At 37.6% G+C, this 24,809-nt stretch overlaps 2 protein-coding genes across 2 annotated transcripts; one reads left to right on the forward strand and one right to left on the reverse strand.

Moving 5' to 3' along the window:
• The first annotated feature begins 1,242 nt into the window (after positions 1 to 1,242).
• c7a (complement component 7a) lies at positions 1,243 to 10,764 on the forward strand. The gene is given in 19 exon segments (XM_032579736.1): positions 1,243 to 1,361; positions 1,502 to 1,560; positions 1,683 to 1,761; positions 1,856 to 1,997; positions 2,080 to 2,224; positions 2,564 to 2,702; positions 4,134 to 4,277; positions 4,410 to 4,653; positions 5,748 to 5,861; positions 5,953 to 6,119; positions 6,201 to 6,429; positions 6,533 to 6,707; positions 6,849 to 6,936; positions 8,635 to 8,767; positions 8,854 to 9,042; positions 9,556 to 9,655; positions 9,753 to 9,849; positions 9,851 to 9,938; positions 10,035 to 10,764. Coding segments are annotated over 19 exon segments (2,553 nt in total). The 5' UTR covers positions 1,243 to 1,325; the 3' UTR covers positions 10,220 to 10,764.
• A 1,738-nt stretch (positions 10,765 to 12,502) lies between these two features.
• Positions 12,503 to 23,557, reverse strand: rgs7bpa (regulator of G protein signaling 7 binding protein a). The gene is made up of 6 exons (XM_032579573.1): positions 22,671 to 23,557; positions 21,111 to 21,277; positions 16,067 to 16,197; positions 15,529 to 15,670; positions 14,044 to 14,114; positions 12,503 to 13,497 (listed from the first exon to the last, which is right to left on the reverse strand). Exons 1-6 carry the CDS (start codon positions 22,818 to 22,820, stop codon positions 13,406 to 13,408), a joined length of 753 nt encoding a protein of 250 aa, XP_032435464.1. The 5' UTR covers positions 22,821 to 23,557; the 3' UTR covers positions 12,503 to 13,405.
• Positions 23,558 to 24,809: the final 1,252 nt, after the last annotated feature.

A 24,809-nucleotide genomic window follows, 5' to 3' on the forward strand; every position in this document is an offset into this window, starting at 1 on the left:
ACAAGACAACCTCACTAAAGAAAAAGAAATAATATAAAAATCCATTTAGGTCTGAGTATTGCCAGCTAGTGTGTGATGAATATGCACAGCATGTCACCATGACTGCACAAATATAGCCATATTTAGAGAGTCCTGAGGATAATACAGACAAATATGGCAAACAGACCAAGCTGGACTAAAAAAATACCACTGGTAGTCACATAATTAAGCATTTATCTTTTATTATTTATCATTTATAAACGTCAACAGTCTGGTTAAGCTAATAGAATGGGTCATTTTTTTTTGGAGTTATGTAAAATACAGAAAGGTTTTTGTTTAGCAATGCAAGTTATTTTTAACCGCGGAAAAGAAAAGCATTTCAGACCTCTGTTGCCCTCCAGTGTTTGTTAAATTAAATCGCAACTAATAATAATATTTATCAATACAGTATTTGCAAGTTATAGTTTCTTCAAAAATATATAAATAATTAAAATGCCAAATTTAATTTAAAATAACTGCAACAAAAAAAAAAAAAAATCAGCAATAAAACAATAACATACAAAACATTAACCTAACTTATGGTAAAGATAATTGCTGACACACTAACATTCTTCAGCTTTGACTGGTTCAATTAGCAGCCAAGCAGTCAAAACAATTATTTTAGAGCTTCCAGAAGTTCCAGAATTGTTGCCGGTGGGATTAAACGGGTTGTTCCAAGCACCCAAAATTCTGAGTAATAGGAAAAAAAATGGATTACATGTGAATAACATCCTAGAGAGCTATTGTACTTTATAATTCAAAAAGCTGTAGTGAACTGTAGCCCTAACAAAAAGTGTGAAGAGACAAGTAGCTGTTTTTCAGCTGTTATTCAGTTTAAGTGGTGCTCAGTTTGAAGAGTCAAAAACCTCTTTTCAAATTTTAACCCAGTCAAACACTGAGGGATGATTACCTATGGACTATTTAGAGCTGCTAAGGAAACAAATCTTTCTTCAGGCAGCTATTTTATTTTTTAAAGTCATTGCATGTAAAGTGGAAAGTTAAAATAAACACTGGTTTTCTAGAGACCCTGAAAGAACATAGAGAACTTCATTTAAACAACTCCACGTTTCAGTAGTGAGATAATGTTACTGAGTAAACTCAGGATTTGGAAGGAATCTTTGCACAAGCTTTTTGGCTGGAGACTTTTTTTCATCAAAACCAAAGAAGCACACACATTCTTCAGAAACAATCCTTCCCCCTTTCTTCCACCCCCACATACTCTGCCTTATGAAATATACTGAATTCCATGGGGCATCTTCCCGGCAATGACACTCCCCTTAAATATACTTGTGTGAAAGCCTGCACACATGCCTCCTGTTTGCTCAGCTTCGAACATCATGAAGGCAAGTATGACTACAATTTGTAGTTCTTAATAGCAGTTCTGGATAAGCACAGATGTTTAGCATTTGAATGTGATCTTAACAAGAATGTGTATTCTTTTCGTTTTTGTTTTTTATGACTGTCGTTTCTCTTCTCTTGTTAGAATATTGTGCAACTCTGTGCAACAGTTTCGCTGCTGCTGACCCTGCACTCTGCCAGAGTGTAAGTTTATTCTCCTGTTTCACTACAAATCCATGGTGATAAAAAAACAAACTTGATGTGTTGCAGTTTTTTTCACTTACCTTTAGTGTGCTGAATTACTAGATTTGAATTATTCTTTTAAGGCTCTGTGTGCAGCGTGTTCATTGCCAGTGGGGGCCTTTTGGAAGCTGGTCAGCTTGTGATCCCTGCACCAAATTGCAGGTTTGGAGAAGTTTTAAATACTTTTGCTAATTTGGTTCCCCATCTGGAAAGGGTTGTAAATCATAAAGCTGATTTTTGTCATTTCACATTATAGACAAGAAGCCGAGCCATGGCTGTCTATGCTCAGTTTGATGGGAACCCCTGTGATGGTGGCCGCACTGAGACCAGAGCCTGTGAAACCACACAAGCCTGTCCATTGGAAGATGGATGCGGAGACAGATTTCGTTGTCAATCAGGTTGCAAATAAACTTTACTTTATAAAGTCAAACAAAACAAAATACATTACCCCTAAATATCTGTTTCTTCTTTGATCTGCAGGGAAGTGCATTAGCAAGTCTTTGTTGTGTAACGGAGATCAGGACTGTGAAGAAGATGGACTAGATGAGCAGGACTGTCCGGTTCAAAAGTTCATCACATGTGAACATACAGTTCCCCCTCCTCAAGTAGAGCTACTTGGGAATGGGTCAGTGAGAAACCTTTGCAGAGAAACATTTGCGTTTAACCATCTGAAAAAGCACATCATGCCTATGCATTCTCATCCTGTGTCCTTTTGGACATTTTGCCACTTTATAACCACAAACTTCAGGATTTTATGCGATAGACTAATACAGAGTAGAGCATTACTGTGAAATTGAAAGGAAATTATACTTGGCTTACAAAACCATTTACCAATACAATCTTTAAAAAGTGTATCATGCATGTGCATTAAGTTGCACTTACACTAATATTCCTAAATAAAATCCAGTTCCACAAATTGCCTTTGAACATCAGAATATATATATATGTATTTTTTTCCCTGTAGGTTTGATGTGGTATCTGGAAAGAGCAGAGGAAGTGTCATCAACACTAGGAGCTTTGGGGGCCAGTGTCGAACCGCCTTTAGTGATGTCCACAAAAACATTTATCGGCTTCCCCTCAGCACTATTCAGTACAACTTCCTGGTTAGTAGAAGAATCAGGGCCTTGGTTGGGACGATGGTGGCATTGGTGGTAGGAGTTTGTGCCCGCAATTGGTGGATTGCCTGCCTGTTCAATTCCAACTTTGTCTGCCTCCTGTAGTGATGCCATAATCAGTGTGTGGGTGAATGACTGAATGTAGTGTGAAGTGCTTGATAAACGCTATACAAGTACAAACCATTTACCTTTGAACTCGATCTCTTTCACTCGTTGTGTATCACTGATTAGTGCTCAATGAGTAAAGTCTGGCATCTTGTAAAAGATTCAGAGCAAAAATGATTGATAATTGGGTTTCTCTCATTCTTTCACTTTAGCTCAGATGGAATTTTATACCAACATGGCTCTTTTCTGGAATATATTTTGAACAGCTTTATTATCCTTTCTTCTGTTGTGTTGTACAACTACTCCCTTCAGTTTGCAGTTCTTTGCAGACCTCACTTCTATAAACAAAACATATAGATCCAGATAACTTCAGATTTCTTTGAGCGGGTTTATGTGGACTTATTTGAAGCAGTCATAATCTTAAAAAGTAGATTTTTTTGCTGAATAACCACAACTTGAAGAAACATAGATTTGCAACATAATGGAGCAAATAATAATAATAATAATAATAATAATAATAATAATAATAATAATAATAATAATTTGAATTTAACTCATACAGTGTATATTTAGTAGTAGCAGTCAGCAGGCTACACCAGTCTTTATACTCCAACTGGCCAAGTGGTGGTGTGGCCAGTGGTGTACAATCTAAAAGACCAAAAGAATATCAACAAGAAGAACAGCAGAGAACCAAAGAGATGTGAATATGCAGGCAAAAGTGAGGTGCCAAATGCCTAAAGAGTGATTTACTTAATATGCTCATTCACAGGTGTCAAACTTCAGTCCTCGAGGGCCAGTGTCCTGCGACTTTTGAATGGGTTTCTGCTGCAACACACCTGAATCAAATAATTAGGTCATTTTTGTTTAATTTCTGAGGAGGAAACTTGATTCAGTGTTGGACCAGTGACTCCACTGTGCTAAATGATTCACTTAATTCCACAAAATAACTGATGAATAAGAACCTACTCAAATTATAAGTCTATTTTGCTCAGAATTAACAGTTTCAGTTCTAACCTGAGAATTAGTTTTTTAAGGGTGAACTTTATTTACAATAGTTTTAAAATTAGAAATCTAAGTGGTTTGCCTGATTCTTTTGTTAGGATGAATATTTTATTTCTCCAAAAGGAGGCTGTTCAAACAGTTACCCACTTCAAGTAACACACTAACAACTGACAGCAATATAACAGGAACATCTTTGATCTGTCGCTCGAAGATTTAAACTATAGAGTGCAATTTTATTTTTTATACATGTTTTTTTTCAAAATATTTGTTTATCTTGATATGGAAACATTATTAATCCTGTTATTTTCTCAGGTTACAGTCCTAAAGGATTTCAGTGATGAGATGTTTACCAGCCAATGGCACTATGCAAAAGATATTGTCAACAGAGAGACAGTAACCGGGACAACAACAGGACATCGTAATTATGACTTCCATGATAAACATGACGCGTCTCAAGTATGTTGGATTCACATTTTTGCTTTTCAACAGAAAATACTGTTGAAAACCCTTTTTTAAAAAAAAAACAACAACAACTAAACCCATGATTAAAAATGATGTTCATTAAATGACATTTTTCCTTTTCTATAGACTAAAAGGATTGTGGTGTTAAAGAATGAGATAGAAGTAGCTCAGTTCCAAAGCAACTCTCCTAAGTACCTTCCAATATCAGAGGAGTTTTGGAAGGCCCTGGCCAAGCTCCCCTCTGTTTATGACTACTCAGCCTACAGGAAGATTTTGGAGAGGTTTGGAACACACTACATATCTGAGGGAAGCATGGGGGGCACCTTGAACTCCATCGTTTCAATCAGTGAAGAAACTGAAAAGCGCATCAGTAAGGATTTTCAAATTTCAAAAACAAAGTTTAATAAACATTTATCATTTTTCTCTGAGACCAGTTAAAAGTATGTTAACGGAAATTTTGCTTTGTGGTAATTTTACGGCAGGGTTAAAACACTTGCAATTTGTTTAGGTGACTAAGTTGGTTTATATTGACTTTTGGTCTGAAGTAATCACACTTCATCCGATCACTCATTACAGTGAGCTACGTTTGTTAAAAAGTAACACAATTCTTTTGTCTTCCTAAACTCATGTTAATTTTTGTTTTGGTTGGTCTTTATGTCTGTTTTGTCTTTGCCATCACAGACGTATGAATTTGAATCTGCAGCAGATAACGTTTCTAAGACATTTTTTTTAAATATTCACTAATCTATGAAAAAATTCATAGATTAGTAAATCTATGAATTTTAGTGCTGCTATGTCGAAGAGGTAGAGCGCCTAGCCGATATACGGTGGCCTTTGACCTTGTTGCAGCCATCATCAGTTCAAGTCCTGACCCCATAACCTTGGCCACATGTCTTTCCTCTTTCTCACTTTTTTGTGGCTCTGCTGTTCAGGAAAAGCTGCAAGGTAGCTGAGAGCAAGTATGATTGAAAGTGCCAAGATCTTCCTCTTTGCTCTGATTGGTTGTTTCTGACCGAGTTGTACATTTCTGTAATGAGCACTGGGAGAAGGGAGAGGAGCTCAATTTACATATGTTACATATTTTATGTCTCATACCATACTGTAATAATGACATAGTAACAGTTCTAACAAATATGTGAAAAACATGTTTTTATAACAGCTGCATACTTGAGCTTTAAGTGATATCCTATTATTAATCTGTAGGGTTTAATATAATGTCCACTATGGATCTATAACAACTTCAATTCTTTTGGCATAATTTTTTTTCAAGCCCTTTTCTAATTTTCATTTGCTATGTTCTTCTGAAGCAAATTAAGTTAAGTAGTCTGTCATGAACCTTTGCAGAAATTGGACTGAAAAAAATTGTAAATTAGTGCAAAAATAAACTTTTTGGAAGAAATTAGAGTTAGTTTAAGTTACCTCAAAGGTAATTTGCATTTCCCTCTCTTTTCATCTCTTTTAAAGCGAGTCAGAGCTTCGACAATCACGAATGTGAAAGGAAAAAACGCTGGATTCTGTTCTTCCCTATCACAAGAGTGGTTTGCACAACCGCTAGAGATTCAAGCACATGGCACAGTGGTAAAACTTTTGTTAATTTTTCCAGCTCATAAAGAAATCTAAATATGCTAGATATTGCCTTTTTCTTATCCATAAAGGTGTTTTGAAACAGGTGCCAGCAGATCTGACAATAACGCAAAAGTGGAGGTGCTGGGAGGAGGTCCATCACATATTGCAGCATTAGAGAAAATTCAACTTGATGATGCAGACAAGAACTGGGAATTGTACTCAAATTGGGCTGACTCTATCAGGTCATTCCCTGCGGTCATAAAGCAAAAGGTGAAGAAAACAATGTCCTACCTTATTTAAATAAAGGACTTTTCTCTTTAGTTTGACCCTCTAACTCTTTTGTTTTGATAGCTTCGACCTCTTTCAGAACTGGTTAAGGAAGTTCAGTGTCCTGGAGTTAAGAGACTCTTCCTCCGTAAAGCCATAGAACAATACCTGTATGAGAGCCATCCCTGCCACTGCCAGTCCTGCAGAAATAATGGCCTGGCTGTCATGGATGGAGACAAATGCAAATGCATCTGCAAAACTGGCACATCAGGGCTGGCTTGTGAGCAAGGAGTTGAGGCAGAGGGCCAACCAGGTAGCTGTTTGATTTTCATACAATATAATTTACTATTTTACAATTGCTTCTAAAATGAAATACTATGAATGCTTTTATTTTTCTCTTGCACCCCTTAAATGAGGTGTGATCCATGGTAGTTGGTCCTGTTGGTCTGCCTGGTCTTTGTGTTCTGGGGGTCGAAGTTCGCGTAGTCGCTCTTGCTCTAACCCTTCCCCTCAGAACGGTGGACATCACTGTACCGGGGAACCAACTGAGACTGCTGGCTGCGAAGATCAAGAGGACCTGCAGTACTTAAGGTCAGAGCTAGTTGCAATGTAATATATGAATTAATGTATTTGTAGACATTCATTAAGTGATTGTAATATGCTAACCTTTTAGGGAGACAATATTTTTTTGAAAGCCCACTAATACAAATTTTTATTTTAACATTTCCACAGAACCATGGAGCCTCAGTGCTTTGATCAAACTGTCCCAGAACTTCAGAAGTGTGTGACTCCACCCAATTTGATCAACGGCTACATCCTGGTAAAGATGAAGCTAAATTATTGTACAATGCGGATCAAAGGAAAAGTGGAACTCGAACAAAACTCATAGTGCTATTTACATCAAGTCTAACCCTTAATCTACTGAGTCCAAGTTGGATGCTTCATTGAACCAATGTGATGTGTTGGCTTGAAAAGTATTTCATTACAGTTCAGGAAAATTCAATCTGTATTACAACTCCCTCTGGAGGGTGCGGCCTCCTTTTTTAAATTTTTTTTGATTGAAACAAATATTTTGGCCCAACTGGAGTCTCTGCAGGACAGCATCTGTTAGTTGCTCCAACATGGATTAACTAAGTAAGCTTATGACCAAAATTGTCAGGTCTGACTGACAGTTTCCATCCCAAACAGAAAGTAAAACCTGCCCAACTCCAAAAGAAAAAAAGAACAACTTTAATATTTCAACCTCAAATAGAACTCACCTTAATAATGCCAGATATAGTTATATATATATATAAGTCAAGTCAGGTTTACTTGTATGGCACACTTCAGCAACAAGGTAGTTCTAAGTGTTTTGCACAATAAAAACCAGTGTTGTATAAAGTACTGAAATCTCAAAGTCAAGTAAAAGTACAAGTACCTCTCCAAAATACGACTTTGGTAAAAGTCGAAGTCACTGACTGAAATGTTACTTGAGTAAAAGTCTTAAAGTATCTGAAACGTCTTGTACTTAAGTATGGAAATTACTGTAAAAATGGATGTACTCAAGTAATGTAATGAAAAGTACAAGTAAAAAGTAAAACAAGGCAAGTGTGAATGACATTTCTTATATTTTGGTAAACTTGTCAAATAAACTTAAAATAATGTACCCAACCAAGTGCAGACAAAATTAAACCTGCTAATAAATTGTTCCAGTTTTAAAGAGTAGCACATGTTAATGGTTTGTGGTTTTGAACTTGCATGCCTTTCCTATATTCGTTAAATTTAGTCTAAATTGCTATCGCTATGGCTTCTGTCCCCCATTGAACTAGGGTGACCAGACGTCCTCTTTTTCCCGGACATGTCCTACTTTTCAGACCTAAAAAGATGTCCGGGGGGAATTTAAAAATTGTCCGGGATTTTGGTCAACTGCCTCAAACACATTACATAGCTTACAGTGCATTATAGGGCACGGCGCTGCGTGTCACGTAATCCCTGAGCCGCGTCAGTGCGGGCAGCACTCTGTACGGTGTTCTGATTTCTGATTTCCCCAACAATGGGAGAAGCGAAACAGGTGTATCCTATTGGAGGTGATGAACAAGCCCAGGCAAGCAGGCTACGGACTTTGTTCGGTAGCCTACTTGCTAATCAGTAGGTGGGGTCAAAACACTTTGTTTCTCTCTCTCGCTTTTTTGTAACGAGTAACTAAACCACACATTGAAAATGTATCGGAGTAAAAGTACGCAATTAAGTTCGGAAATGTAGTGAAGTAAAAGTGAAAGTCATCAAAAATTTTCATACTCGAGGAAAGTATGAAGTACTCCAAAATATACTTAAGTAAAGTAGTGAAGTATTTTTACTTCGTTACTATACAACACTGATAAAAACATTACACCTGCAGTAACCAATTATATGTAATCAGGAAATATGTGATAAATTTAGCCATACTCAGTATTGTGGACACTGAAACAAATTTTGAAAATGGAAACATAAAGATTTTTTTTTTTTATAATAAAGCCATTTCTCCAACCACATTGCACAGGATCCCAAGGACAACTACTATGTGGGTAACAGAGTGGAATATAGCTGCACCGCCGGATTTTATCTTGTTGGTAACAGCATCCTACAATGCAATGCTGATCAAACCTGGTCCGCAAACCCTGGGCTATGCGCAGGTAGCTATATCTGTAATAAATGTGAACTACAATATCATAGTTAACTAACTGTTTTATTAACTCCATGTTTGTTTTTCCCCTCCTAGTTTCAGTGTGTAAGCTTCCTCCGCTCGCTGCGGATGTCATAGCATCTCCTTTACAGGAGGCTTATCATCTGGGAGACTCCGTTAGCTTGTCCTGTCCACAGGGTCGTTCATTAAATGGTGAAGCTACGGCTACTTGTGATTCCAGTTTGAATTTTTCTCCAGACCCAGCTCAAACCAGGTGCATCCAAGGTATTGTTGTCCCCCTATTTTATCTTATCTCTGCATACAACTGTTGTCCAGGTTCTTCATCAGTCAAAGCTCTATGGGCTTTATGTGATGAAAAAGCCACTATTAAAGAAAACTCATATCAAGGCTCAAATAGAGTTTGCCAAAAGGCATGTGGAGACTCCATGGTCAAGTGGAAGAAAGTTCTTTGCTCTGAGGAGACCAAAATGAAGCTCTTTGGCCATCAGACCAGACAAGAAGATATGTTTGTAGACTACAAACATGGCACATTACCACAAATACATCCTAACCACAATGAAGCATGATGATAGCAAAATCATGTTGTGGGGATGCTTTGGAGCAAAAAGCAATAAGAGAGCTAAAACAGCCAATAGGGTGAATACCTTTTATTGGCAATATATTCAAAACGATGGCAGATTGCCAAGACATGATACTTTACTACAATTTAGAGTACAGTAGTGCTTTTAACTTATTTTTGTTCTTTACTGTTAATGGAAAAAAAAATGTATCCCGCAGCTGAAAGAAGCCAGAAGCCCACTGCTTCCCCAGCACAATGCAAACAATGGCAGAAGCCATTTAGAGGAAAATGTGTCTGCAAAATGCCTCCTGAGTGCAGGTATATTTGCTGATCTAACCATCATTGTGATCATCTAGCATTTTGCCTGCTAGTTGGTTTAATTTGATGTATATTATTTTTCTTCATTTTTTATCAGTTCTTCGCTGGAGGTGTGTGCCATAAGTCCAATAAATGGACAGTTTGTTCTCTTGACTGTGTGCAAGATTCAGGCAATCAAATGTATCGGGAAAAAGCCTTGAGATAGCAGATGACAGCAACTGCAAGTGGCCACAGCGCAGCACCACAGACTGCACCAGATGTCACATGTGGGAAAACTGTGATGGTGAGATCATAGAAGCTCACAAACAATTGAAAATCATCTCTGGTATTTTTAGGTTTTCATCAGTCATCCCTTTTTACTCTCACACCATTTTGTCAGCCCAAACCAATCAGTGTCGCTGCAAAGACTCTGCAGACTGCTTGAATCCAGAAGAAAGTGTGTGCATCCGTGTTGGTGAGGATGCAACGGTTGCACCACAAACCATGAGCGAGTGTGAAGCAGGACTTCGACGATGCAAAGGGGAGAAGGTGACTGTTGTCAGTATCCAACCATGTGCTTCCTAATACCTCCCACTCATGCTATTGTTTATCTGCTTTGTGCTTCAGCAGCATTTGACCAGTTGCATACTGTGGAAGTGTTGGCTCAGACAAAAATGTATTCATTTCCTTTTATGTATTGATGAAAGTACAATCTTTTCAACAAGCCAAATGCATGAAATTACTCTTGACCATCCATCCATCCATGCATCACTATAACTGCTCATTATAACTGAATAGATGGATGGATGATCCACATGATGGATTGACCAATGCATCATGTGCTTAATCTGGGATCAGGTTATGGGGGCAGCAGCCTAAGCAGAAGCGCAGATGTTTCTGTTTAAATATTACACATCGGTGGTCACACAACATGTGTTTCTTTTCCTCATGTTTCAACCTACATAAATGCCTTTTGGACATACCAAGATACTGCATGTAGCAAGTTTAGAAACATCGCAAAAGCTTAAAGGGTCAGAGGGAAAACTGACAACTGTATCTTCTATTTTCTTCTTTATGTTGTTCTATTTCCTTTTTTATTTTGTTCAATAAAATATTTCACTTACATTGTTTAAAGTGCTTTTAAGTCATGAAGCATTTTTTGTGTATGGTTTATTCCTCACTAATTGACACTTTTAAAAACTCCTAATCAGAATGCATTAAGCAGCTACTCTGAATATAGTGGCAATATTGCATTTTGAACTGCATGCTTTGTAAACACAACTGACTGTCATATGAAATTTAAGTTCTTTACCTGAGACAAGAAAATTTAAAAAATGTTCCTTAAAATGATCATGTAAATTCTACTGTTAGAATTTAAAACTGAAATATATTTTAAGAGATTTGCTCACTATAACTGACAGTATAGAAGCTCCCTGCTGGCAGAACACACTCCTGCTGGCAGTCTATTCCTTCCACTTGGCTCGCTGCCTTCTCATACTGTGAGCCCATGTGTGTCAGTACCTGCTTGTGTTAGACTCGCATGAAAATGATGTATGGATGGAGTCATATTCAATAAATTAGAACATGTGTTTCAGTGAGGTTTGTTTGTCAGACAAGAGTTCTGCCCTCTCACATATTGTCATGTTGGATTTGAGTTTCTTCACCCACATACAGGTTCACACATAAGGCCGGAAGATCTTTGACTCAATGATTTAGTAACAGTAAAACTTGACGATGATATATTCCAGATTTGCCCTCTGGGATCGGGAGTGGCTGGCCGGCTTAGGTTCTGCTTGGAGAAGGGAGAAGTTAGTAGTGACCTGGGTTGAGGGAATCTTGACAGGGGGAATAGAGAGAAGGGCTTACTGTTTCTCAGACAGAGGTGGTGCTCAGGGAGAGGAAAGGATTCAGGTAAGTGCAGAGGCTCTGAGATGGTAGCGGGGAAACGAGCGGCAGGCTGTAGTATCCAGTTGGCGAGGAGCAGTCGCAGATGCGAGCTTGGCTGGACGTGGTTCCTGGCTTGATCCAAACAGTTCATCGGGATCTGAGAGATGGCAAAACAGGATTAACTTGACGACTCATAACAACAACAGCAACATGAACTTGAGGTTTGACTCTGACTAACAAGTGAGACCATCGAGCAATGAATGACTGCTCTTCTTAAGAGTCCACCAGCCGATTGCTGGAATCAGCTGCAGGTGTGCCAGCCTGCCAGAACTCTCCCACGAAAATCGTCTATAGGAAGAGCACTCACACAAAACTGAATCCTAACACATATAATCAAAGCATCAAATTAATTTTCTCAGGAAAAGAAAAAATAAATAAATAAATAAGTGTGTCTATATACATAGCATAGGCACTTAACTAGTCTGGGCTTCTTCTGCAAAAACTACTGCATCAAGGCAACATGGCGAGGACTTAACCAATCTGTGGCACTGTTAAAGTATTAAGGAAGTCCAGCCTTCAGCCTATCTGCATTATTTACTTAGCTTTCTCCAGATCAGATGATGTAGGCCAGCTGTGAACAAGGAACCTGAGCAAAATAAGTACAGATAGAAAAACTAAAACAATGCAAATAAGTATACATAACAAGACACAGGAATTTTCCAGTAACACAATTACACACAAAAAAATCCTAATCCTAATCCTGAAATCCTAAGGCATTCTGAATAATCAGTCAGATGCCATTATGTATATATCAACAGAAATGTGCAGTTACTTTTGACATATGACATATCATGCATCTGTTCTGTTCATGTGCAGTATTTGTGTTCACAATAAACCCCTTATAGTCTTTCAATTTTGTTTCTCTGTCTCCACCCTATGGACACTTTGATGCATTACTTGTAAGACAAGTGTGACACACCATTTAAGTGGTTTCAATAACAAAGTTTTATTAACAATGTAAAATGACCTATTACAGCTTTTATTTTCACATTCTCCTTTTCCATTATACCTCAGTTAGTACAAGATCCTTGCTCATTTACTACCCCAAAACAGGTTCTCTATGCTAACCAACTCCAGCTTTGAAAATAATTAAGAGCCTTGCGTATGTGTATGTACAAGTCTAACGTCTTTATAGATAGATATTGTGTGCAAAGAAGTTTTCCTTTGAATAATGTCTCATATATTCCATTTGAAGCTGGATAGTTTAAGTTGAATACAGGTTCTTGGTTTATGGAAGACTAAATTAAGTACAGTAAGAACAAAAACAGCAAGAAACAGAAAACAGAGACTGTAATACACAACAACTTTTCTGCACAAACCTGCCATCTAATATTTGACAAAGGCATCCCATTATTTCTGGGAGTGTGGCCTTTAATTCTTCAAATCGCTTTTAATCATATCACATTATTTCTGACAAGTACAGACATTTAAATTCCCTTTTTTGAAACATGAATCCTTACTTCACTCATTCGGGACTGTGGCAATAACCAAACAATGACATTGTTTCATGTGAGCTCACATTCTTTTTTCTTTTTTTTCAAATTAGACAAGTAGTCGATTTATTTACTAAAAAAAAAGAAAAAGAAAAAAGCTTCTGCAAAATATCTTAAAATATATGATTATGGTGTTTTATTTTTATTACATTGCAGTTACAATTCTCCTTTGTATTACAAAATAAAATTATAAAATGGGCAGCCTTTTAAAAAAAAGAGAACATTTGAACATTTGAAAGTGGCAGTAGTAGATCGGTGGGAGACACGAGTGGTGACAGACAGTGGGTGATGATGTCTTTGTTGTCGCCTCCTACGTTAGAAGGTGGGGACTTTAGCTGGTTACCAGACAACAGAGCCCAAAGAAACGCCTTTTCCTCTGTCGGACAAGAGGGTAGGGAGTCAGGTTCAGCAGGCTGCTGTCATCTGGAGAAAAGAGCACACAATTATTTTTTAACAAAGGCAAAATAAATGAACATAAACACATTCAATTGTTACCTAGACTAATTAGTTTATGGGAGATAGTCGAAGTGATCATAAATGTCTACATATTATAACTTCAAAAAACCCAAAAGTTAAAAATTTCATTACAGTTGCATAATCTTGAAGTGGAAATATTATAATTTGTAGATTGTTACGAACCCTGAGTCCTCTTTTATGCTTTATTTTCTGAAACTTACTGAGTTTCACTCAGAGTTTCACTACAGAAACTTAGAGTTTCACTACAGAGTTTATGTCTGGGAACTGAGATGAGGCAGCACACAGCATCATGGATATGCTACGGTATATTTAAACACCATATATACAGCTTTGTATATATCTTACATATATACCATTTGTATGCAATATAGGCAAGGAGATTCCAACTTTCTTTACCTATTGGGACTTCTGACTATTATATGGATAGCATTTTTATTTTGGTTTTCTACTGAATAAAACTTAGTGTTAAATGAGGCATACTCTTTCCCTTACCTTGGTTCTTCAGTGGTAAAGGCATTGTCTCCCTGAGTTTACTTAGAAGGTTCTTCATATCTCTCATGTCCCTGTAAAAATACAAAAGTTTGAGTAACTGAAATGTGGCATTTAAAATTGAGGTTGAGCGTCGTTTGAATTTGAACAATTCTGGTTCCGATTATGATTCCGGTTCCAAACTATTCTCAATTCCGATTCTACTCAGAGACAGAGTCAAAGAAGTCAACGTGGTTCAAAGGAGCTACATATAACCATTTGTCTGGTTAAAATAGTCTGAACTTCTCAATTAAAATTCATTATTTTTACCTTTCATTAACTTAACTAGGAATTATTTTCTTGGACTACTTCCAACTCTATAAATATCACACACATGTACTTGAATATACAGTTAATGTTTTGAATTCTTTTCACAGGAGTGCACCTTTGCAAGAGAGCTTTATTTTTCAAAAGCTGATGAAGATGCATTTACACATATGTATCTGATGCTGCAGGTTACTGAGCTCCTGCTGATAGGCTGACCTGGTGCAGAAAATCAAACAAACAAAAGAGAAGAACTTAAAAACACAGAGTCCAAAACTGTAAATGGAGTCATTCGAGGCTGGGGAGTCATAGCCGGAAGAGGAAGCAGCAGTGGAGGAAGTTTGACGCAGTACCTCAAAGACAGACCACTCTATTATTCCAAACCATGTCTCCGTTATCACATTATGTTGGTCGTTCACTCTCCTTTGTACAATATATTTTGGCTGCAAATGCTGAATAGGCCAGACCGGACAGCTCTTTTATTGAAGTGAAGCCACACTCATGTTTTGTTCAATTCTCAAGGCCCAACCCAGCTTAAAATAGTCTCCAATTTTCTTCAGTTTCCTTAATTCACATCAAGTTGAGGTTTTGAACACCTACTCGAAAAAATTTGTTGGCAGAAATTGCAATTTTATTAAATTTTACAGAACATTTTAAAGAAAAGATTTCCTTCAGTTTTTATTGTGTATCTTCAGACATCTTCAGATGTCAGTTGTGGATTTGATTACGTTGTTAAAATGAATAATCAATAACCATATTACACCATCGGACATGCTGTGAAAACATCTGCTGATTTCTCTATAACTATAAATGGACAAAGATTTTAGAGATAGTTTTGAAAAAAAAAAATCCAATGAGCATGAATCACTTCTTTGCAGTATTGTAAAGAAGTACAATACTTCTAAAGTCCTTTCGATGAGGCTTTTCATACGGTAGACTTTATCGGCTGGCTCCTTGTGTGAAACAGATCCCCCACAAAACAACTTTATGTAATGTCTTTGAAAACCTTTTTCTCATTTACATTTAAATTAAATAATTAAGTAAAAAAAATACATGGCTGCTTGGTATATGTTTTTGAGCATTATTTCTTTACTTTTAGTGTCTAAATGTTAGGAGAGTTCTGAAGACCTGCGTAAAAAAACATAAAACGTTCAGGTTGTTCTCAGAAAACATTTTTCAACCTACTTTTCAATGTTTTCTATATCAGTGGCCACCAGCCAGCAGAGCTGAGAACAATCAGTGGGTGAAGAAGAGGTATCCTCCAGGATGGGGATGTCAGAGTCTTCAGTCTTAGTGTCGATTCCAGGAGGACAACATGAATCTTTACCTAAAGCACAAAGACAATAAGTTTGATACGATTTATTTAATATCCGAAACGTAAAAAATCTGAAAATGAGAAAGCCGATGAAGAAAAGTTTGTAATCTGATCACTTATCATTTACCACCTTTAGCCTCTTTAGCTTCTGTTACATTAACTTAACTTCTAGCTAAGTTAAAGGTTAACTAACTTAACCTTTAGTTAAGTTAATGTAACATAAGTTGAAGGTGGTAATTGGTACAAACATAAACAAAGCTACGAAATCCTCTGATCTGCATACAGTCATTCATTCTGAAGTACTAAATAATATATTTGCTTCATGCTTTATGGTTAATCATTTCACGTTTTTTTAAAAACTTGATTTAATGTTACCCATAAACTGCCATGCAGTCTATGTGCATTAACCTTTTCTGTGGAGCTGCAGGGATCCCAGCAGGCAGACAGATTTCAGCATCTCTGTGATGTACATCTCCAGACAGCACTGCAGCTGGATGAAAAGCCTGCAGATCTCAGGGTGGATTTCCCCGTCCTCTGGCCTGAAATGGCAAATAGTGAAAGCAAAAAAACATTATTGGCTACAGCTGACAGTTATGCCATTTTAAAGGTCTTAGATCAATATGTTTATGGGCACTCTATGGTATTCTGTAACATAAAGAAGTAGCAGGAAAAGTCAAATGCTAAATACTGTCATATTTGGAGAACTGAAAACAGAACATGAGAACATTAAGGTGTCATTGCAAAATGTGTAGAAGATATGCTTAAAGAATTCATGTGTCCCATATCACTCTGGATTGTCAGAGTATTTATCCATCCATATGGATAGGATGTTTCTTATACATCAAAAGTTAGACAAATTTCATTTTAGAGCAGTAGTTAATATGTTTTAAAATCTAATAGTAGAGTCTAAATTTGTTCCCTGATGTTTATGCTCATCAATAGACATTGTTTTTCTCCTTTATCAGTTACTTTGTTTTTTTTTTGTTTGTTTTTTGAAGAAAGACATTTTGCAATTTTGCACTTCAATCCATTGCTACTGATAATATGGCTGCCACTTATTTTATGTCTATCCTGTGTGTAAATGACTGTATCGTCAGCATACATTTGAACATCAACATCATTACCAAACACAGATGAGAGGTTGTTATATAAACTAAATAACAGATGCCTCAAACGTCTCCTTTTGACACCTCAGTAGTGCAATGTCCCATTAGCGGCATCATTTAGGAAGACACTGAGAACACCTATGATGGTAGGATTTTAGCAAGGCAGTGATAACTGTGAACAGTTTGAACCAGGTCAACTTAAAATATTAACTCACAGTAATATTGACACAGCAATATTAACACAGTAAAAAGCTTACTGTAGATCAAAGAAGGGTGAACCTACCACTTTACCTTTTTACAAGGACAATTTCAGGAATTCCAGAAAAAAACAACATGATGTTATAGTGGAATAATCAATCCAGAAATTGAACTGAATGGGATGAAGGTGGACTTCAGACTCAATGTATATATAAATATATTAATTGTTGGGCTACCACTTTCTCTACAGTCTTTGAAAAAATACAAAAAAACAGGAAGTATACTTATTGTTCAATGATTATGAGAAGTGCCACTAGTATCCTGATGTTTCCTATGTTTCTTTTTTTTGAAAAATTTTATCAACCATTATGTTGATTTGTGACTCATTAGTCACAAATCAACATTTTTTGGGGCACAAAAAGGCCCAAAGTAGTAAAAAAGTAAAACTTCTAAGTTTGATTCAGTCACCACAAAATACATGATAAAGTGATGTTTAAATCCCAATGGGGCTATATGTGAGTTGGTCAATAATTATAACTGGGAGAGGCTATACTGTCCTTCCTACAGGGTATATATTGACCCAAATTTCTAGTTCTAAGACCTTCAAGAATTCATACAAGACCATCGCTGCATATGTGACTACTTCTCTAACGTTTTAACTTTGTGTAAATCCTCATTATTCCTATAACCAGAAATAATCATTTTTCAACCTGAAATATTTTACATAGATAAGCGAGAGTTGAAAACTCTCTGTGACTTTTTCTGGGCACTTGCAATTTAATTACACTGAGTTTTTCAAGCATGACCTATAGTACCAGAGGTGAGCTGGTGATCCAACACCCTGCTTTCCGGCATCTATAAAAGTTGAAACAGGGTGTTGTATGGGGTGAGTGTGCAGTCATGGTATTGTAAATATACAGTATATGTACTGGAGAAGAAACTAGTGTTAGCTGCCAGTAGTTGCATGGTCAGGGTTTGACAATAGATCCAAGGATCTTAAAGAAAAAGGTTAATGTTATCAGCAGTTAATAGCCTCCAAAAATAGTCGTGGTATCATCTCTTTTCAGAAGGTGAAACACCAGGAAATAAAAGTTCTACTCATTTTCAAGGTTTATAGCTGAGAAATATGCCAGAAAAAAAACATAGTTTTCTGCATTCCTCAGCTAATTATTTAATTGTGAGCTTTGAGAAAATGATTATAAAAGTATGTTGCTGTATTTCCTGTCTAGGAATAAAATCTTTATTCATCCATTTCCCATACCTGCTATCTCCTACAGTCAATGGACAAGAAGTGGGGAAGAAACTGGACAGGATGCAAGTCTATCACAGGTCAACCAACCATGCATACACACTCACTCCTAAGGGCAAGCTAGAGGTGCCAATAATTTTAACATGTACGTTATCTTCCTATTTGAAGCAACTGGACTCTCTTGAGAATATTCATGTTTGCATGCACAAATGTCTCAGAAAGATGTTTTTATCGACTACCTTCCTGCAACAAATCAGCTCCACTGGGCAGTCCTGATTTAAAATATCCAGGTGATATTAAACCAAGATTAGTAATAATCAATGGCTAAATATGTGAGCATTTGTAAAACAAAAGCACCAAACAGTTAATGAAAAGTTTTATAAATGTTGAAAGACGAGAAATGAAATTATGTAAGAATCAAACAAGCTAAATTTATATTTCTCTAGTAAAATGCTAATTATAGTGAAAGCTCATTAAGGGATTTTACAGACCTAATAGTCTGCCAATCACAGGCAGGCAAGGATATGGGCTGTATTAGATCAATAAACTTAATACTGGGGTCTTTCCAACATTCAATGGGCATTGGCAACGACATTGAACTACAGACATCCTCCAAATCTCTCTCCTCTCACCCACCACTGGCTGCAATTTTTCCAATTGTTGTTTAAGTAAGTTTGATGGTGCCAAGGCATCTGGCATTTTACCCCTCAGAGGATCTTAAAATCCCCCTCATCCACTGGCACAAGTATTGAAGGAAACCTCTCGTCAAACTAGGCCTTTTCAGCTTTCTGTTACCACTATTTATCTAGATTTATTTTAAAGTGTACATTTATAATGAAACTGTACTCTGAGTCAAGAAAGAGGAAACTAATTTAAACTCTAACCACTTAGCATTGATGTTTCCTTTATTGCATCCACGATATTGTTAGAAAAAAAGATACCAAAGTATTGTATTATAATGACCACTTAGGAGCGAGGAAAATAAGCACAGTCGTGATACAGAAATCACAGAACAAAGAAACAACCTATAAAATTAAGTCAGAACTAAGCATACAATGTATTAAAAGCATGGGAAAAAATCATTGGATTTATAGCATTGATAATATCTTCTCAAATATTCATCCGGGGAAGCATCCCACTGCCACTCCACTTTGTGCATTAGCCACAGCTAAATGGAAGTGATCGGTTACACCATGGTGTGGTGATCGTTTCCTGGAAAAGCTCTTCCGCTTGCAAATTACAGATGATTTTTAAAAGCTGATCTCATGTTCTGTTTTTCCCTCAAACTCAGTATGTTTAATGGAGTGGGCTAATGCTTGCATGTTTATAGAGCAGAGGCGGCTCAAGATTGTCCTGGGTCCTGACCAGAATTTGAGTCAGGGCCTCATTTCCACTAAAGTCCATCATCCACCAGACAACACAGCAGCAATGCATTTTTGTTTTAGTTTTTACAAGCTTGATTATTTCTGTGTTGGAAGAAAAATTAACTTTATAACAGAATGATTTTGTTTGCTTCTAAATTGTTCACTTAGGTCAGTGCTTAGAATTTAAATTTGAAAAATATTGTTAAACATTTAGGGCTAATAACTGATCAGGATTTTACAATTGAAAATTTAAATAGACTCTGTGGTCCGGACAAACTTTCTTCAGTTTTGTCTTCTGGACAAAGTTAAGCCTTTTTTCAAATCAAGCCTTTCAGGCTTTTATTTGCCCCAGACTCAACAACATAGTGCTGTGTATGTTGGTGTCTTCCAGTTTAGCCTAAATTATATTCAGCTTGTCCAAAATGCAACCACCCATCTTTTAGCTAAGACGTCCTCACGTGTGTATGTTATTACTATTTTTTATTCTTTACACGGGTGTCGTATTAGTTTTACAATTGATATTAAACTTAGAATTTTTTTTAAAATCTATTAATGACCTCAGACCTTATTTAACTGGACTTTTGAGTGTTTGTTTGAGTGGCATATCCTTTGGGTCATTAAGACATCTTTTGTTGGATGTTCCCAGGACAATGGGATGGTGGCACCCATGATCAGAAATTAACTTTCTTTGGATTTTTGTGCTATCACTGAACCAGCACTTTTCAAAAGCTAATTAAAGATATATTCACTCAGATAGGCTATTAAGCACAAACCTTTTAAACATTTTGCTTTTTTGTGTTATCTTTTTAAACATTATTAATTTATTATTATGCTTAATTGGATGTCTATAGCCGTTCATAAACCAATCAATGAAATAATTACAGTATATCTGTTTTTTTTAACTGCAAATATTTTTCATCTTACTGTTATTGTGGTCTAAAGTAGAAGTCCCCAATCCTGATCCTCAGTCTTGCATGTTTTGATGTTTTTGTTGCTGCACACCTAGCTTACATGAATGGGTGATTAACAATTTGAAAAACACTTTTGCATGGAAAACAGAAACAGTCATAGTGCGTAAAATAAAGAAGGTTCTTCTCTTATGTACGTTAAGGTAGCACAGTTTTAAAAATACAATTTGCAAACTACAAACAGCATTTCTCTTAGCTGGCAACTACAGGCTCTACCAAAGTTTTAATAAGTCTTCTAAAATTTGTATCCTGACATTTTTAAACTGCTTTATATCTGTGTCTAGTTATTAAAAAACATGGCAATAAATTGGATGTTTTCATATCTGTAGTCAGTGTGAGATGTCTAGCACATGCACTGGCCAGAGGGACCAAAAGCAGCTGCTTAGTTCAGTTATGCCTTGTCCTGTCTGTGTTACAGGGGCTGAGGTAAACAAAACAAGCCAGCCAACAATCTTGATGCTTATGCAAACAAGGGGTTTGCTTTGAAGAAAAAAAGTAAACCACTTTCCAAATTCCGACAATGTGGCACATTGTGATAGTTTTCAGCACCATGGACAGCAAACTCACCCTGAAATCAATGAGAGACTCTGGTGTGCCGCCCTTGCCATTTCGCAGCCTTTGGTTCGGGTCTTCAGCATGTCGGCCCGCAAAGTAGGACAGTCAACAGTGATTTCACCGATGGAGATGACCAGCTCACGGTACAAAGCCACAAGTGTGTTGAATTCTTGGACGATCTGAGTTAAATTGAGACAAAAAGGATCACAAAAATTAATCTGAGCTTCAAGTGACACATTAAACAGCAGCACATCAGAATGAATGGTGACAGAAAATTACAATTACAGGCAGCCACCTCACATCTCCAACCCTAAAATGGATAGACGAGTATGCGATGGATGGATGGTTATTTTATAAATTTCCAACAGAAGTTTTAAAAAGCAAGTTTAAGTTTGTGTGTTTTGAATTGGTGGATTTTCATTCCAATATGCAAAAATTTGAAAAATATGACATTATGGCCCCACATCTAACCATACACTTCACCTCAAGCACAGATGTAAAACAACAGCAACTATAAGCAAATGCTCCACTGCTCCTTCTTTTGATAAATATCTATTTTCATGACCATGTTACAGCACTACATTCAGGTCTGGCATAGTTACTAGCAAGATTTTGGTCCTTTTTTATATGGGTGCAGACATGCTAGGAAATTATATTGTGATTTAAAAAACTTTCAACAAGAGGTTATTTCAGAAAAACTGTTTTGTTGTTTGTTTGGATAATATAAACCTTGGAGGTAATGTGTTCCTTACTATTAATCTGAAATCTGCATGAATACTATACAATTGTGGGAGTGGGGCAGCAAAACTGACTCATAGACCAGCACCTCCTTGAGAAAACTTATGTTCCTGTCCTGTCACTGCAGCAGAAAAGTCTGAGATGTTAAACATGAGAAGCGGTGGAAAACGAAGATTACCTAAACCCAGCAAGGGGAGCTGCAGTATGCAAACGAAAAATGTGCAGACTTGAACATCTGCAGTTACAAAGTCAGGAAAACGTGACTGAAGATTTATGAAGCATCGCCATTAGAACAGCTTATATAGACAAGAGTTAGTGCACCCATATATAATTTTTTTGGGGGGGGACTCATGTTTTATTTAATTTCTTTGCCTGGAGAAATAAGATTGTGAGCGTATTGGGGCACAGGTATTTTTGCTCGTGTTGTACATCCTGCCTGAAAACGAGAAGACTGCATGACGATCAGTGATGTATGGCAAAGGCTTGATCATTTCTGTTAAAACACAAGACAGATGTGCCGTGATTAGGAACATCTGCACATATGTTCATGTAATTATATCCTTTCTTTAAAAATCTCAGCAAATCAGCCCCAAATCATAAGCACCTATCTCTTTTCCACACTCTAAATGCAAATCACACAGTCCGTCTGCACGCCGAGGTGTTCTGTTTGGCTTAAGTGTAAATGCATACGGCTATTTTTAGGCAGACCTGGGTAAAGTCACTTCATTTTTGCGTGCTAGATGCGCAGGATATTCAATTGTCAAACAGCAAAAGAAATCTTGGCACTCTTTTTATCAGAGGCGCCTTGCAGACACAGACGTGCCGCAGACCTACCATTCTGCAGTCGGCCACGGCGCGCTGGGCTTTGCGGGTACTCTCGGTGCTCTCCCTCCGCTGCGGGTCTCGGTTCGGAGGCTTGCCGATCTGGAAGATGTTCCCGGTGGATCTGGGGCGGTTTTTGCGCCCATTCGATGCAGAACTCATGCATACACATCCACGATTAAAACAGCCCCAAAACGGAACGATTCTGTCCGACTCCAGCCACAAATATTTCTAATGATAAAAACTCCTCCACCGCTGTCCTCCTTCTACCTCACCACCCTGCACCCTTTACCGTTCACCTTCGACAACTGAAGCTCGATCTATTCTTATTGCTCTTTGTCGCTACCTTTATTTATTGTAGGAGAGGGAGGGGAAAAAAAATCCCAGACGAGCCTAAGGGCGCAGGAAAAGTAGAGGATGCGCGCCTGTGGCTCCTCTCCGCATTGCCTTGACTGCGTCGGGGCTCAAGTCACCTTCACTCCCGCGCCGCTATAAAGGTGTACAACGAGGACTCTTCACACTCGGCTAGGAGTCCAGTTTGCAGAAGCGTCCTTTCTGACGCACAGATGTCAGATCGCATTCACGGATGGTCTCCAAATGCAACCATTTTTTATGATTGCGCGTTTCCATCAAGCACCGGGCGATTAAAAATATTTTCTTCTGTTCTATGCGGACCAAATAACGCCGTCTGAGTGCGCTGAGAATAGAAGTCGCAGCCTACACTTTGAGCTTCTGTGTAGGAGAAAATATGAAACTGATCCGTGGCGTCGGAGTTCCAGTCCGGCTCTGAGTGTCTTTTTTCTTCTTCTTCTTTGAGTGCTTCCTGCCAGTCGGGCGGGCCTATCTCTAACCTTGGAAAGGCAGAACGAAGATGAGTACTTCCTACAGGCCTGACGTGGCTCTGTGGTTGGCAACACTGCGCACCCGTGGGACGGGAATACTAATAGGGCCCTTTAACCAGACTCTAGTAAACCTCTAGAAAATGAAGATTATTGTCCAATCAAAAATGCTGCGAGCTATGTGAGGACTGAACTTGGTCACTTTAAACTTTTAAACTGAGTCGAAATGTACTTTTTGTGCTGTGATCTACAGGTGCAACTCTGTAATTTGGAACAACATCAAAGATGATATAACACAGAGTTACGCCCTCCATAGGGAGGGCAGGGAACAGATGTAGATTGCTGCACAGACTGATCGCTCACAGGTTGCTTTATCCGGAAACATTAATAGAAGGTTGAGTGGAAGGAAAAAGAGTAATGAAAATGTGCAGAAACAACAGGAGTAATAAAAAATCTACAAAATTATGGTGACATAAAACCCATACATTATCTTTACATTCAAAAGTTGGATTTTCCCAGTCAGAAAAGCAATAAGAAGGCTAGGCAATGCTCAAATTCTGACTCGGAAAGTTAGAACTCGCCAACCAACCTCAAGGTTGATTTTCAATTTGACTGCATAACCCCTAACCCTACCTATCTGAAATATAATGAGGGAGGCCAATATAAACAAATTATTAGCATTACATTTGTATCTCTTGTATCTATCTTTTCCAGCCCCTAACTCTAATTCCCAAAAACCTAATATTGCTTCCTGTGGAAGCAATATGATGCACAGGTTTCCACACACATGCATACCCAAAACATTGGCTAAGACTTCCTTGTGTTCCTCAAATACCAAACCAGATTTTGGAATCATCTTAGGAAGAAAAGTGTCTGGCTCGATTACTGTACAAGCATAATAATGGAAAACTGAATGGGGGGATTTTGGGGAGATTCTAACTTTGAACACACACATGGAGGAGTATTATTCTGCAGCCTGACTTGTCTCTCCAGGTGTTTTTACAGCAAATCACATCTTGGGACAACTCACATGGTATCATCAGAAACACTTTTGGATTATCAAGTTACAATGACCAAAATGTTGAGCTAAGCTTACTCATGTGTCCTAAACATCTCAGGGAAACAAGAGAAGACGTCCAGTTGTCTTCTACTTACTGTAAGTACTGTAAGGATCACCATATCATGGATGACAGAGAATCTTCTCCAGTTTGTTTGCGGTGTAGTCTTAACTTGTATCCCCAGGCAACTTACACCTATTGTTAAGGTGAAAAAGAGTTATCTTTTAAGGAGGGTGTGAATATTGTTCAGGGAA

The sequence above is a fragment of the Xiphophorus hellerii genome, chromosome 12 (assembly GCF_003331165.1).
Source record: "Xiphophorus hellerii strain 12219 chromosome 12, Xiphophorus_hellerii-4.1, whole genome shotgun sequence".
Lineage (NCBI taxonomy): Eukaryota > Metazoa > Chordata > Actinopteri > Cyprinodontiformes > Poeciliidae > Xiphophorus > Xiphophorus hellerii.

Bases quoted from the DNA above. Each gene is read 5' to 3' on its own strand.
- rgs7bpa (XM_032579573.1), bottom strand. From the start codon at position 22,820: ATGAGTTCTGCATCGAATGGGCGCAAAAACCGCCCCAGATCCACCGGG. The intron at 15,671-16,066 runs GTTAATGCACAT...TTTGTGCTTTAG, and splicing joins CCTGCAGCTCCACAGAAAAG to GTAAAGATTCATGTTGTCCT. The intron at 13,498-14,043 runs GTAAGGGAAAGA...TCTTTTCTCCAG, and splicing joins TTTACCACTGAAGAACCAAG to ATGACAGCAGCCTGCTGAAC.